Source organism: Dicentrarchus labrax, unplaced genomic scaffold, assembly GCF_905237075.1.
Source record: "Dicentrarchus labrax unplaced genomic scaffold, dlabrax2021, whole genome shotgun sequence".
NCBI lineage: Eukaryota > Metazoa > Chordata > Actinopteri > Moronidae > Dicentrarchus > Dicentrarchus labrax.
In genome coordinates this window covers 14,648,851-14,661,972 of record NW_026136722.1, presented here as the reverse complement: position 1 = coordinate 14,661,972, position 13,122 = coordinate 14,648,851, and the positions used below count along the sequence as shown (strand labels likewise).

Sequence of the window (13,122 nt, the reverse complement as noted above, 5' to 3'; positions counted from 1 at the left end):
AGAGCAAAGCAGCAGCAGCAGCAGCAGCAGCAGCAGCCCTTGCGTTCCTACAGGCTCTGACAATCCCATTTGTTCTCCAGGAGCCGTAGCTGTCAACAGGGTATATTTTATGGAACTGGAAGCCCTCGGCAGGGATGTGAGGAACAAGGTCAAGAACAGCAGAAGGAGGTTGCTGACCTTAGGAATTCCTGGAGAAGTCTTCCCAGCCCATCACATACATGACTGTAGACACATGCATGCTTATGTTAAGAATTTCCATATATTTCACATGTGCTGTGGAAGAAATATTAGTTACGCAGATACGTGTGTGAGCGATAGAAGCACAACTGTGGCCTTTTTTATCCTCCTTCCTTAAATGGAAGTGCAGACCTAAAATTATAAACAACAGTCTTAAATTATGCATTCAAACAGCTTTTCATTTTCTATTCATTCTTCTGTATACAGTCATCCCTTTTTTTTATTCTGTGCTCGTTTTCTTGCTGCCCAAATTGCCCAGGCTGCCGTAACCTTGGCTATAACAATAAACATTCTCTGAGACTTTAATTTGGGGAGAGAACTTTAGTCAGAACAGAGGCAGAGATTGAAGAACAGCTATTTAAGGCAAGTGCAACTTGAGATTCAGATGTTCAAGGAGAACGAAATACCCTCGAGGAAGATTATGGAGGGCTGTTTGAATAGGACATAAAAGGTCCTTCGGTCTACTGTATATTCTAACTTCACGTTACTTGACTTATAAGCTGAATTATCTTTAATCAGTCGTTTTGATGCATTCGCAGCTCATCAGTGGCAATTTATACTGTGACTAAACGCCCTGAATAGTTTGAAATTATTCCTATATTGTGGATTCAAAGAGGATATAGGAGACTAACTATAGGTGTCCTACATGATCCAGTGATCCGCTGTTGAGGTTGACTCCAGAGTTATTTAACGCTTGCATTAGATAAGCCTCACTGAAGTACAAGTTAAGCCAACTGAGGCAGGTCCTTTCCACCTTCAGAGCGGCTTTCCCATGAATGATGCACATCAGTTTAGAGATTAAAGCTGTCAGCAAATAGTATTTTGTGTCAAAATGTGTTATGTTAAAATATTATATGTATTTTGGGGGATTATGGTGGGGAAAAGAAAGGCAAAAAATTCCAATTGATGCATTAGTTCTCTGCAAAACCTTAGGGGCAGCTTTCTGGATTCATAATAAAAGACAGACACAATAAGAAAGTAATAAATCAAAATGAATGAACACAGCTAAGCAAAAGAAAGTCTAAACATGTGGGTCTTGAATTGCTTTGTAAAGTTGTCCACAGACCTTAAGTCTGAAGGGAGAAAGTCCCAAAGGAGCTACGACCTTCAAAGTCAAGTTTAAAGTCTGGATCCACCCTGGGCCCCTCTCTGTCCTTAGGGCCCAACCAGAGATGCCCTACAAGAACATTGCTGCTGGGTTTTTTTATCCTTCTGTATCCCTTTGGTTAACATTGTCTTTGGCTCTGTCTACCCTCGAGAAGACAAAGACACAAACACACACACCTTCCTTATACACCAATCATCTTATGCCCTTTTTTTCATTCTCTCATTTTCTAACATTCCTTTCCCCATTTTTTTTTTTATTTTTTGTTTTGTTTTGCTTTATTTATTTAAGGCCCTGTCTAGATGTGTTACACACAGGAACTTTAATAGGTTGCATAGTCTTTAAGGCTAATTTTGTAAATGTATTTTTACTGTACCCTTATCTCATGTATATGTGGTTTATCTTGGACCATCGATTAAGATCTGATTAAAGTGCCTTAAAAAAATACATATTTCCATAAAAAGGTATTCAGACGTGTTAGGAAAGTGTTAGGACCTATAATGTTGTGTTGTGTCCTTCAGTGTGTTGAGTTTGTCCCTCATACTGTTATTGGGGTCATTATGGTTATAAAAAAAAACCCAGATAAAATGGGTTATATAAGACATAAGATATGGCTCATTGATCTATCTATTTTAAATAAAACTTGGAGGGATGAGCCATTGTAGCACTGCAGTAAAATATTTAAAACAATTTCTTGTTAATTCCTGTGACTGGTTAATTTGTCTGATCAGTACAGCATGTAAAATGCACTGACAAAGACCTCTGTTTACTCCGAACAGGCTTAGGAGAAAATTAGTTTTCAGTGATTAACCCCAAACTGTGGTGGCATCATGCGCCGCCTTATTTAAACCTCAGGACGTGTTTCAAAACATTTTGTTGACTTTCTTTCACATTTTTCATAATGCTCCATTTTTTAACAGCACACAGGCAGACAGGACGAGACAGAGTCTTCCTTCAAAGTGAAAGTCCTGTTGCCGTTTTCACATAAATAAACATGCTTTCATATTTGACTAAGAATAGTAAGGTGACACCGTTGTTTAGAGTGATGACAGAGAGTAATGGGCTGTCCCAGTAAGGGGGGGAAAGATACTGTATAGTTTCAAAGGCAGAGCCGGGGGGAATCACATGCCTCAGTCACCATATGCTCCATACAGAGCACCCCCACCTTCAAACTGAACAGAAGCCCAGAGGAGAGAAACCCAGACAGTAATATGATACACAGAAGTAATGGTGTGTGAAAAGTCCATCCAAACTATTATAATTAGAAAAGATAACCATCCAACTGTAATTGAATGTGTAAAATCAGAGAAAATCTGGTGCTTTTGGTTGATATCATCAGCTGCTGACTTCAGTTTTTAATATTGTTTATTATTGTTGACAAGAGGAGGCAAGGTTATTTTAGAATGTATTTTGTAGTCAAGCAAGACCTTTAGGACAGGTGGAAGGACTTTTTGTGAGGAAATAGTCTGAGATGCTTGTTGTCTCTGAGGATCTGACTTACGATGGTTCAAGCCTGATCGCTGTCACAGCCCCATTTACTATGTGATGAAATGGTGTCATACTCCTATAAGCTGCTTCCTGATTGTATATGTTTTTTTAATGTTGTTGTTGTGTTCTAACCCCCTTTTCTGTATTTGTTTGTATCATGTTAAAGTGTTGGGCAGAAACTCATTACTAATACATTTCAGTAATAATATTACAGTTACCGCTCTGAAAAATGATTAGTTACAATATTATTTTTGTTGTCACTCTCTACTGATTTAACAACAATTCAGTCGCATCCTTGGATTCATTTTTGTAATCATGGATGGAAATGCTTACATTAAGCAGCTGAAAATATTCCATTACTTTGATTTTAACAAATAAAACAGTTTTTTAATTGTTTTAAGTCTGAATTTTGGGGAGAGGGGACGCAATTAACAATTAATAAGTAAAGTAATAATATTACTTTTTAAGAGAGTAATGAGGAACTAGCCCAATACTGGCCATGTGTATGCCTCACAGTACCTGGAAACTGATTAGGACTGGTTATGTGTACCTGCCTGTCCGTTGCTGTATTTTATGTGTTCTGATGAAGGTCAGATAGACCAAAAGCTTGTTAAAATAAAGTAATATATTTAATGGATCTGAGTGTGCAGAAATATTTACAATCAGTGAGGAAATAGGAAAAAATCCTCTTAGTGGTTTTTATGTAATAGCTCCTCGACAATAGGATGGCTAATTTAGCCAAATCTGCGAGTGGACAGGGTCACTATGGAGCCACGTCTCCCATTTGCTTAATTTTTTGCCCGTGTTTTTGACCTCATCTAGGACATCCCTGTCATTGTCAAATGATGTGTGATATTTTTGCCAGTGATCTTCTAATGTGAGCCAAATTGTCATTCAGGACAGGACAGAAATTAGAGTACGACACCCTCCAGTGAGGTATTTTTATATAAGAATGAACAAAAAAGAGGTGAAAACAAGTTGGATGTTTTTACTTCTTGATATTCTAAACTTTAAAGGATTAACACTGGATTGAAAACTCCTTTTCAGCACTTTGATGCGTAAATGTAGAAGTTTAAAATGATGGATGCCTTTCACTTGTATCCACAGAGGTTTTTATGCATGTCAGCAGAACTCCTCAGCCAGGAATAAGCACTAAGAAACAAATCACATCAATCACATTTGGCAGAAACCTGCTGTTGCTTCTCTTTTCTCTCTGGTTTGATACTTTTAAGTTTTGGGGCGACGACCCCAATCAATGAGGTCACAGACACTGTGCCCCTTAGTTGATTCTTGGACTGTTAAACAGGGCTCTTGGCAACCGTAAACCCAGTTAAATTAGTAACTGGAGTCAGGATCCAGTGCGCGCATGCCCGGAGAAGTAAAACAGTGATCCATAAATTCTGGTTTGGAGGTGCCACATATTGGAGCTTGTGCTCGCTGAACCTGTTGAGGTAAAAGAACGCTACAAACAAAGCAAGCCAGAGTCACTGCCATATAACGAGGACAGAACTTTATGAATGCCAGATATCTGGTACATTCCCAGTGTAAAAACGGCATCTTCATCTGATCACATGTAAGCAGCTCTAAATATAGGAGTGACTGCATCTAAAATCCACTGGGAACATTTTTTTTTCCGGGAAATTGAAATGAAACTGAAATTCAATTGGGACAGTATAGAGGAGAGGTCCTGGCTGTGTTCAAACTGGGAACATTGTAATTACATGGTCAGTATCTTAAACCCAGAGGTCACCGTGAAGTCCCTGCTTGCAGATATAAGCGTCCCAGACACACTTGGGTACAATAGATGTGTCTATGCTGAAAAAAATAATAATAATTCAAGTTTTTGGACTAAAGGCAAATGATCAAATATCCACTGCAATCCTCTTCTCCAGTTTTTCTTTACATGTTTTTTTTCTGCTTATAGTGGTCACAGTTTTCCACACATAACAAACAAAATAAAGTTGAGCAGGAAAAACAAATCTGATCACAAGAGCTCATTCTTCTGGTTTGAGACACACAGATGGGACCTGCGGTCTATCCCAGTCACAATATAGTTATAAGCTCCTGATCTAGGTCTTGAGATCAGTGCAGCTCTCTGCTCTTTGTCATTGAGTATAAATTTACTCCTTAAAAGGACATTTTGGTAAATAAAACCCAGGCTGAGGTAGAAAATAGAATGCTGACTAAAGAATTTAAAAACATGAACAAGCCTTTTCATCACAGGACATAAATATTTATTATGCAGCTGATAAAATGGCACTTTTAGATGTGTTTGGAAAAGAGTGGGGGTGAGAGGAGGGTTGAGGGTCTTTTCTGGTCTGTTAGCAGCCTCTGCTGGTCCCGATGTGTCAGTGCATCCAGAATCGGGGGTGATGAATATTCACAGGTCTACATTACATTCATTTGAAGGTACAGTACTCCTTTTTAGTAAGACAAGGGTTGGTGAAAATGTGTTTTTAGTGCTGTTTCAGGTATCAAACCACTGATATTTAACTATTAATCCTATACATATTAATGCTCTAAATATAAAGGGACACTTAGATGTCCAAAAACAAAAATATGATTGAATAGATTAGAACATGTTGTGTTATTTTGGCACTCAACAACTCAACTTGTCTTTTATGTAAATTATCCATCCTGTTACAACTTTCTTTACTATAGCCAAAATATAGAGCAGCACTAGCTGGAATTTAGACCACCCAAAATAGAAATCAAACTTCTTTAATTCGCCAAGAAGAAGAAAATTGAACATAAATTGCTGCTGACATGTTACAAGACAGCAGTGCACACACAGACCCGGTTTATTAGTTGCATTCTGTCAAGAAACTACTGTAAATAAATACCAAAATTCTAAAAATACAAATTCAAAGACTAAATAGTGTTCCTGTGCAGCAGCACTGGCATAGCAGATGAAAACATTGGTATGTTCAGAAAAAGTGAAAAGTACAGTAAGTTGATATATATTGAGAGGTATGCATAAACAACCTACTTGCAAGTAGGTCAGCACATACCTTAAATAACTCAGCGTGCACAACTTAGCTCTGTGTGTGTTTGTGTGCGTGTGTGTGTGTGTGTGTGTGTGTGTGTGTGTGTGTGTGTGTGTGTAAGGGTTGAATGCTTTATGTTTGTTGTAACTCACAACATTACAATGCTTTTTTTAAAAAAAACATTAAGGAAATTAAGGAACTGTTAACATTTGTTCAAGTTAGCTAGACCAGGCCTACAAAAGCTCCCAGATGAGCATTTTAAAACTTTGCTAAAAAGAAAAAAGAAAAAAGAAAGAAAAGAAAGTCAAAAAAAAAAAAAAAAGAGATTACTAAACATGTTTGTCCTTTACATGTATTTGAGGATTTTACGGACTTTTATTATGAAAATCATTCCGGAAGTGCTAATGTTGTTGGCGTACTCTTGACACTCTCTTCCGGTGTCCTATATCTGTCAAAATGGCCCGTCTATTACAATTTAAAATTGCAGTTGTTTCGACTGTTTTGTTTGTCGTGTGTACGAATTTAGTTTGTTGTAATAACGGAAGAAGGGTAAGTGTGAAATTGTATTAATTTAAGCCAATCGTTTGACTGCGATTAGGCGGAAGCTGCACCTGTTAGCTCTGTAATTAGCATTAGCTTTGAGCGGCTGAAGGCTAACGGTAGATTTTATTCCTCTTTTCTTAGGTCGGCGATGCTATGGACACTGAATTCAGTGGTTTCTCCGTGCCCCTGGAGCACTCCTTTGAAGTTGGTGAGAAAGAGTCGTTTTTATTTTATCGTTATTATGTTGTAAAAGATGCTTTTGCTAATGCTGTTAAGCTAACTAAGCAGCCTACCGACGATAACGCCTGCACACCAAACCTCATTCAAAAATCTATCAGTTTAATAGTTTTTCTTAATGTATGGACTAATTAATTTACCTAGTTCAACAGAGGTTGAGATATTCAGAACTGCCAATGCGATCTATGAAACTCGGCATATAGAGGGAAACAATATTTTATTTACATTGTTTTTATTTTTATTAACTCAGTTTTCTGATGAGACTACCAACATGGCTCAGTACTCTTCCTGAATGTTCTCCGCTGAATATGACATGCTGACTTGTTTCCCAGTCATTTATTCACACTGTGCTGTCTCTCTCTCTCTCTCTCTCTCTCTCTCTCTCTTCAGATGATGTAGCAAAGTTTAAAGTACGAGGAGCCCTGGTGTTGAAAGCTGGAAGGGAGCACAGCGTCTCACTAACTCAGAACCAGCTATCCGAGGAAGACCGAGCCAAACTGAAGGTGATGTATCATAAAGATGGGGGGGGCTTACAAGTATTGTATTTGTGCCCAAAATAGAGATGACCAGGTGATGCTGTGATTCATTCTTTCCTTCTATTTTGGACGCATTATACGCTCATGGACAAGCACAGACTGTTAGTATGCAGTATGCAGCATTAGTAGTAGAAACAGACAGAAGGTCTTTTGGTTGGGAGGATTTCTGTGTGATCAGCGCAGCACGGCGTGAACCGGCGTCTCTAACGTGGTTGTTTGTTTGACTCCACAGGAAGTGGCTGCAGTGGACGGTCTGTACAGAATCCGAGTGCCTCGTGTTTTCCTGCAGGCAGACAGGCAGACAGAGCGACAGATGGATGGTTACCTCACAGCATTTGTCAGAGCCGTATGTATTACACTCGTCTTTGGCAGGAAATACTCTTCAGGAAAACACTATTAGGGAACCGAGAGTATTTGTACATTTAGAGTTTCATCAGTGTTTGAGAAGTCTATCTGCTTCTGTCTAACATATATGCCATTAATGGGTCTCCCTGTACTTTAATTTTAACTGGTAATGAAAGTTAGTGTAGTGTTTTTTTGCTTTGATTTCAGATATTGTTTCATTAATATTTTTTTTTTATTAGTTTGCAAGTTTATAGTTGTCTCTTAGTGCCATAATATAAGTGACAGTCCAGGTTAAATCAAATTATTGGTTATGAACAAAACCAGGTTACTTGTTTTTAAAGACAAAAGTACTTTTACCGATTTTCATTTTAATATTTTAAGTGTTAAAGAGAAACTTCACATAAATATTTTGCCCCCAGATTCACATTGTTGGTAGAGGAGACATTTTAAATGGCTGATTGATCTCCTGGCCTTTGATTCATATTTTTCAACTGAACCTACCAGCTTTTATGTTTTGGACAATTTTCATTATAATAGAAATTGATTCAGGTTTCTGTTCACTTTGAAATATCTAACCATAGTTAATCCAGATTAAACACTTTCTAAATGAGTGCAGGATATTGATCTAACAGATACATTTTCAACTAACATGAACCTTTATTCTGCTCTGATCCTCAGTGTGCCATGGTTGAGTCCCATCTGAGCGACGTCATCGCCCTCTACTCTGACGTCTCTGGGTACCTCATTGGTGTCTCCATAGTGACGTTACCCGGAGCCTGCAGGGGCACTGAGGTTGAGGATGAAGTTGATCTCGAAGTTTTCAACACCACACTTAGCATCATGGCTCCAGTCAATGCACCAGGGTCAGTCCTAGATTATATATTTGTTAAAACATTTTCAGTGTCTCATTTTGGGTTTCTTCCGTCTAATCTCGACTCCTTGATAAAGTTTGACGGCTCATGGTAGCACATTGCTACCATCCATATCTGTACCGGGCGTCTTTGCATCAGTGAAATCCTCTTGGGTAGTCTTTTCAGATGTCTTTGATTCAGTTATATTTGCCTTGGCGTTGCAGCTTCACATCATTTCCCAATAGGTAGAACAAGTCTCTCTGCACTTTTCTGCCTTTCAGATAGACTTTCTGTTTTGAGGTTTGTTTGAATGCTAATTACCAACTTTCTTCCAGACCTGAGACGGCTCTGTTCCTTGAACGCATGGAACAGGAAACTGAGAAGAAAGGGAAGAATCCACAAGAGCAGAAATCTTTCTTTGCTAAATATGTAAGTACTCCCACTGAAAAGGGTTGATAAGGCCAGCAGGCTGTGCTTAAAGAGCTACTCTGTTTGCTTCTGTCATTCCTGTTTAAGGGTGCTTTTATACTTACAAGTAGTTTGGTTCATTTGGTTCAAACCACAGGAAAAAATATGCATTGTGCAAAAGAGGAGTAAACATGAAGTATACGGTAACGGTAATACGGTAGTACGGTAATATCGGCTATACAAGGATTCACGTATGGGAATTTAAATTCCTGTGTCTAAAAGAAATTCATGCTGCACTTTCCTGAACTCGTTGAGAAACAAAAACCTCATGAAGTAATTGAGCATTATCAGTCAGGTTACAGGTAGCATAATTTTTTACTGTGTTAAATATTGATTTAATTATAGTTTTTAGCTAAAATCATATATCACGCTGTTGTTGCTCAGCTCTGCTTTGCTTTCCCACCATAAATGACCCACACCACTGGCCTGGACCCCCCTTTGTCGGCCAGAGGCAGCCTAAAAGGGGGGTCCACACATTGTTTGACAACTTTCACACCAGCCCAAGCCCAGAGTTTGTTTTAACCAAACCAAACAGGTCAGGTATGAAAGCCCCCTAAGTCCTTGTCATGGTTTGAGACCCAGCTCTGTACTGCCATGCGTCCCTGTGTGATGCTGTTCATGTTCACGCTGCCATTCTCTCCACAAAGTTCAGTTTTAAACAAACATGAACCATTTTTTAAACGCAGTGGTGAGGTTGTGTTTGTCTTCTGACATTTTGAGCTGTCAGTTGGAGTAAAAAACGTCTCTCCACTCAAGCGCCATGTTTTGAAACATTCCCACAGAGAAGATGGTCTCGCGTCCTATCGCTTGGCTCGTCTGAGCTCTTTTATGATCTCTCTGTCTTGTTTGGCTCTGTGCTGTGTGCATCTCGCTGTGTTCAGTGACCTGTGTTGACTCTGTGCTGTGCTGCATCCAATGACTGTGTGTTGACTTGGTGCTGTGCTGTGTTCCAGTGGTATTTGATTCTGGGAGGTGCAATCTTCCTCATGGCCACCAATTCAGCACAGCCCCCAGCAGGGGGAGAAGGAGAGCAGAGCTGATTCCCACTGAAGTACTGTTTTCTTACTTGTGGCTCGTTCTGTCCCCCTTCCTCCTCTGTCAAGTTTTGTGTTTAACTTCTAAGCAGTATGACTAACTGAAACCCACCCCCTTGTTCCCCACTTATTCCCTCTTCTCCACTCTTTTGAAGGTTTTTTTTTTTTCCAGGATCAATGCCAAATACATTCCAGACTGATGAATGCAAAGCTCCAATTTTCTTAATTCAAAGTGCTTTGAATGAGGAAGCCTCCACGCTAAATCCTCAATAGATCTAAAATCTTAATTGTCGGTGTTGAGCATGTGTTTGGTGTTTGACCCTGAGATTTCTTTTTAATTCTGCAGTCTCTCACCCACTTGTACACTTTATCTTTTCTTCTCTTCTGTTTAGAAAATAACCTAATCTGGGATGACCAATCTGGAACTGCTGAAAAGTGATCACAGTTAAATTTGTTGTCCTGAAAACAAATATCATTGTACTGACTACTTTTTCTCTCATCCTCTCCAGTGGATGTACATCGTGCCCCTCGTTCTATTCCTGATGATGTCGGGCGCCCAAGACCAATCAGGCGGTGGAGCCGGGGGCGGAGCAGGCAACGGAGGTGGCCGATGATCAACACGCAACAGCTTCTTTTTTTTGTCTTACATCTACTGAACAGTAATTCTCTTGGAACAGTTTTTAATTGCTGTACATAATGCTATTTAATGAGGATAAATGTCACACACATATTAAAACTTGTACAGTAAGGAGGAGATATTGTGCCCTGCAGATGACTGCATTTTTAATACTAATGTGAAAATAAAGTATTTATTACTTGAACTGCCTTCTCTGTATGTCACTCAGACTAAAGATTTTAAGACTCTTGGTTCTCATGCTCTGAAGTTTAGATTCTACACCAGTACAGTAATATAAAAATGTAATTCAAATATACAAACATACAAACATATGGTGTATAATAAGAAAAAGGTCTGATTAGTGAAGGAAAAAACAATGACTGAGATATTGTAAAGTAGTCAATCATGGTTTTAGATGATTCCATAAACAAAATATATAATATATACCTGAATGGTTCTTCTGTACACCTGCTACCTAGGACTCATTAAGGAGTGCAAACATTACTCCTTGGAATAAAAAAACTTAAATTAAACCATGTACCAAATTATTCAAATGTGAATACCGAATTACTGAAGTTAGCAATCATCAAAATCACTTTATTGGCCAGTTATGTGCACAGAGACAAGGGATTTGACTCAGATTTGACCTTGTTCTCAATGTACAAACACAGACTAAACATAAATAAATATATAATATAATAATATATAATAAACAGGACTTAACAAAATAGACAAACTACTTTGTACAGTTATATATATATATATATATATATATATATATATATATATATATTATATATATATATATATATATATATATATATATATATATATATATATATAAACAAACAAAAATAACATTTGTAGACAGTAGACAATAGTGCAGAGTGCAAAGGATATTCAATTTATACAATTAATTACTGGTGATAACAGGTGAATAATGACAGCACATTTTCAGGAGATCATCATTAGTTCATTCCAGTAAAAACCCTCATGGCCACGTGGGCCTGTCCTTGACTGGTTTCCCCTCAGAACCACTTCTGTGTCAGTTTGCCACATAAAAACTGGGAATGCCTCCACTCAGCAGTGTAATCCTTTATAATGCAGGCAGGGGTTTACTCTTCGTTAGAACTAGAGCAGCTGCTGCTGTCCCCCAACAAGTCTCAACTGTTGTGACGGTTTACAGTATTCAGTTAATATGTTCACAGCATGTGCAGCATTTTCTTGCAAATGCTTAATATGCATGACTGTTTACAGTTTCCTGTTCTAAAGTGCTGTTGTCTCTCCCATCCTTCCTTTATTCACCATCCTCTGATGGCCAGGTGCAATATCCAAATCACAGAAGCTGACATTTTTTGATAAAGGTAAAATGTGTGATAAAACCGCATTGTATTGAAGTATTGTAGTACTGTAGCAGAGACAATTCTTGGTCTCCAGATTCACAATGTCAGATCGTCATAATCTTAATAGTTTTTTTCAGTGGAAAGGAAAATGTGTGATGCCAAAATGATCATTTGTACTAATAATGAATCATATTGCAATTGTAATATCAGTCAAAATAATCGATATAGCATTTTATTATTCCTTGAACACAATAATAACATTTTGAGACAGTGTATTCCAGACCTTTAAAGGTCCAAGAATATTATAATATTAAAAACAGGTTTTCACAGAATCAGAGTAGAATTCTCTTATACAGAAAATTTCTGAAATGTGTTTATTTCATTTAAAAATCTTTTTTTTTAATGAAGAAAATATAAAACATTTTTAAAAGAATGAAAAAAAAAGAATACAGTGGACTAAATCACAGAGGGAGATCAGTTTCTGTGTTACTTTTTTGCTGCATGTTATTTGAACTCAGGACCACATTAAATCTGCTCGTAACTTGCTGTCTGCAATTTGAACACCATCTTTTAGGTGTTTTTTCTCCACATAAAAAGCAGTCTTTAACATAGAAATGAATATATATAAAATTGTTGTAAAAAGGAGTCTGAAAAAATGGTCATACAGTATGATAACTTAATATAACATTATTTCAAAAAGCCTTGAGCCTCATACCTTTAAAGTGGCATTTGATATTTATGTTTATTTAAAAGTTCAGTGTGTAACATTTAGGGGTTTCTATTGGCAGAAATGGAATATAATATCCATAGGTATCCATAAGAATGGACAAGACAAACACTGGTTCTAGATAGGGTCTTTTGCGATTTTTGTAGTCATATATAGTTTCTCCTAGATGCTTGGAACGGGAGGGTGAGATTAGGGCATTGCAATCAGCAACTACACCGCTAGATGCTATTAAATCCTGCACACTGGACTTTTAGTTGCCATGTCAAAGCCAAACACTGGAATTTGAAATCCTACAAAAGCAAGCTGCGTGGAAACTTGGAGGGCAGCTCAACATCTAACAGACGGTCCAATCCAAACTAAAGGGCGACTACCAGTCTGTATAGGATCCTGGCAACAGCCATTTTTGGGGAGCTAAAGCGAACATCTGTGTCTTTGCTCCATCATCCTGCCAGTTATCTGTGTATTTATAATCATGAGTCAGGGAGGGAGAACACAGATTCAAAACAACATGGCTTTAGAAACAGAATGTCCTAAAATGCCTGTGTCAACATCGGCTATCCTCTTCCTTATGTCATTCAGTCAGTCCGGCTGTTTTTAGTCGCCAT

At 38.1% G+C, this 13,122-nt stretch overlaps 1 protein-coding gene across 2 annotated transcripts; it reads left to right on the top strand.

Annotated features, from left to right (window-relative positions):
- Positions 1-6,199: 6,199 nt before the first annotated feature.
- Positions 6,200-10,652, top strand: emc10 (ER membrane protein complex subunit 10). Of its 2 annotated transcripts, XM_051388728.1 has the most exons (8): positions 6,200-6,366; positions 6,502-6,568; positions 6,988-7,100; positions 7,366-7,479; positions 8,157-8,341; positions 8,665-8,758; positions 9,751-9,848; positions 10,341-10,652. In XM_051388728.1, the coding sequence occupies exons 1-7, from the start codon at positions 6,274-6,276 to the stop codon at positions 9,835-9,837; spliced, it is 753 nt and encodes a 250-aa protein (XP_051244688.1). In that variant the 5' UTR covers positions 6,200-6,273; the 3' UTR covers positions 9,838-9,848; positions 10,341-10,652. The 2 variants fall into 2 exon arrangements, with proteins under 2 accessions (XP_051244688.1, XP_051244687.1); XM_051388727.1 differs by lacking the exon at positions 9,751-9,848.
- Positions 10,653-13,122: the final 2,470 nt, after the last annotated feature.

What these genes read in the sequence shown, in the direction of transcription:
- emc10 (XM_051388727.1), top strand. Translation starts at nt 6,274, where the DNA reads ATGGCCCGTCTATTACAATTTAAAATTGCAGTTGTTTCGACTGTTTTG. An exon ending in GTTGTAATAACGGAAGAAGG is followed by an intron (nt 6,367 to 6,501) that starts GTAAGTGTGAAA and finishes CTCTTTTCTTAG; the next exon opens with GTCGGCGATGCTATGGACAC. An exon ending in AATCTTTCTTTGCTAAATAT is followed by an intron (nt 8,759 to 10,340) that starts GTAAGTACTCCC and finishes CATCCTCTCCAG; the next exon opens with TGGATGTACATCGTGCCCCT.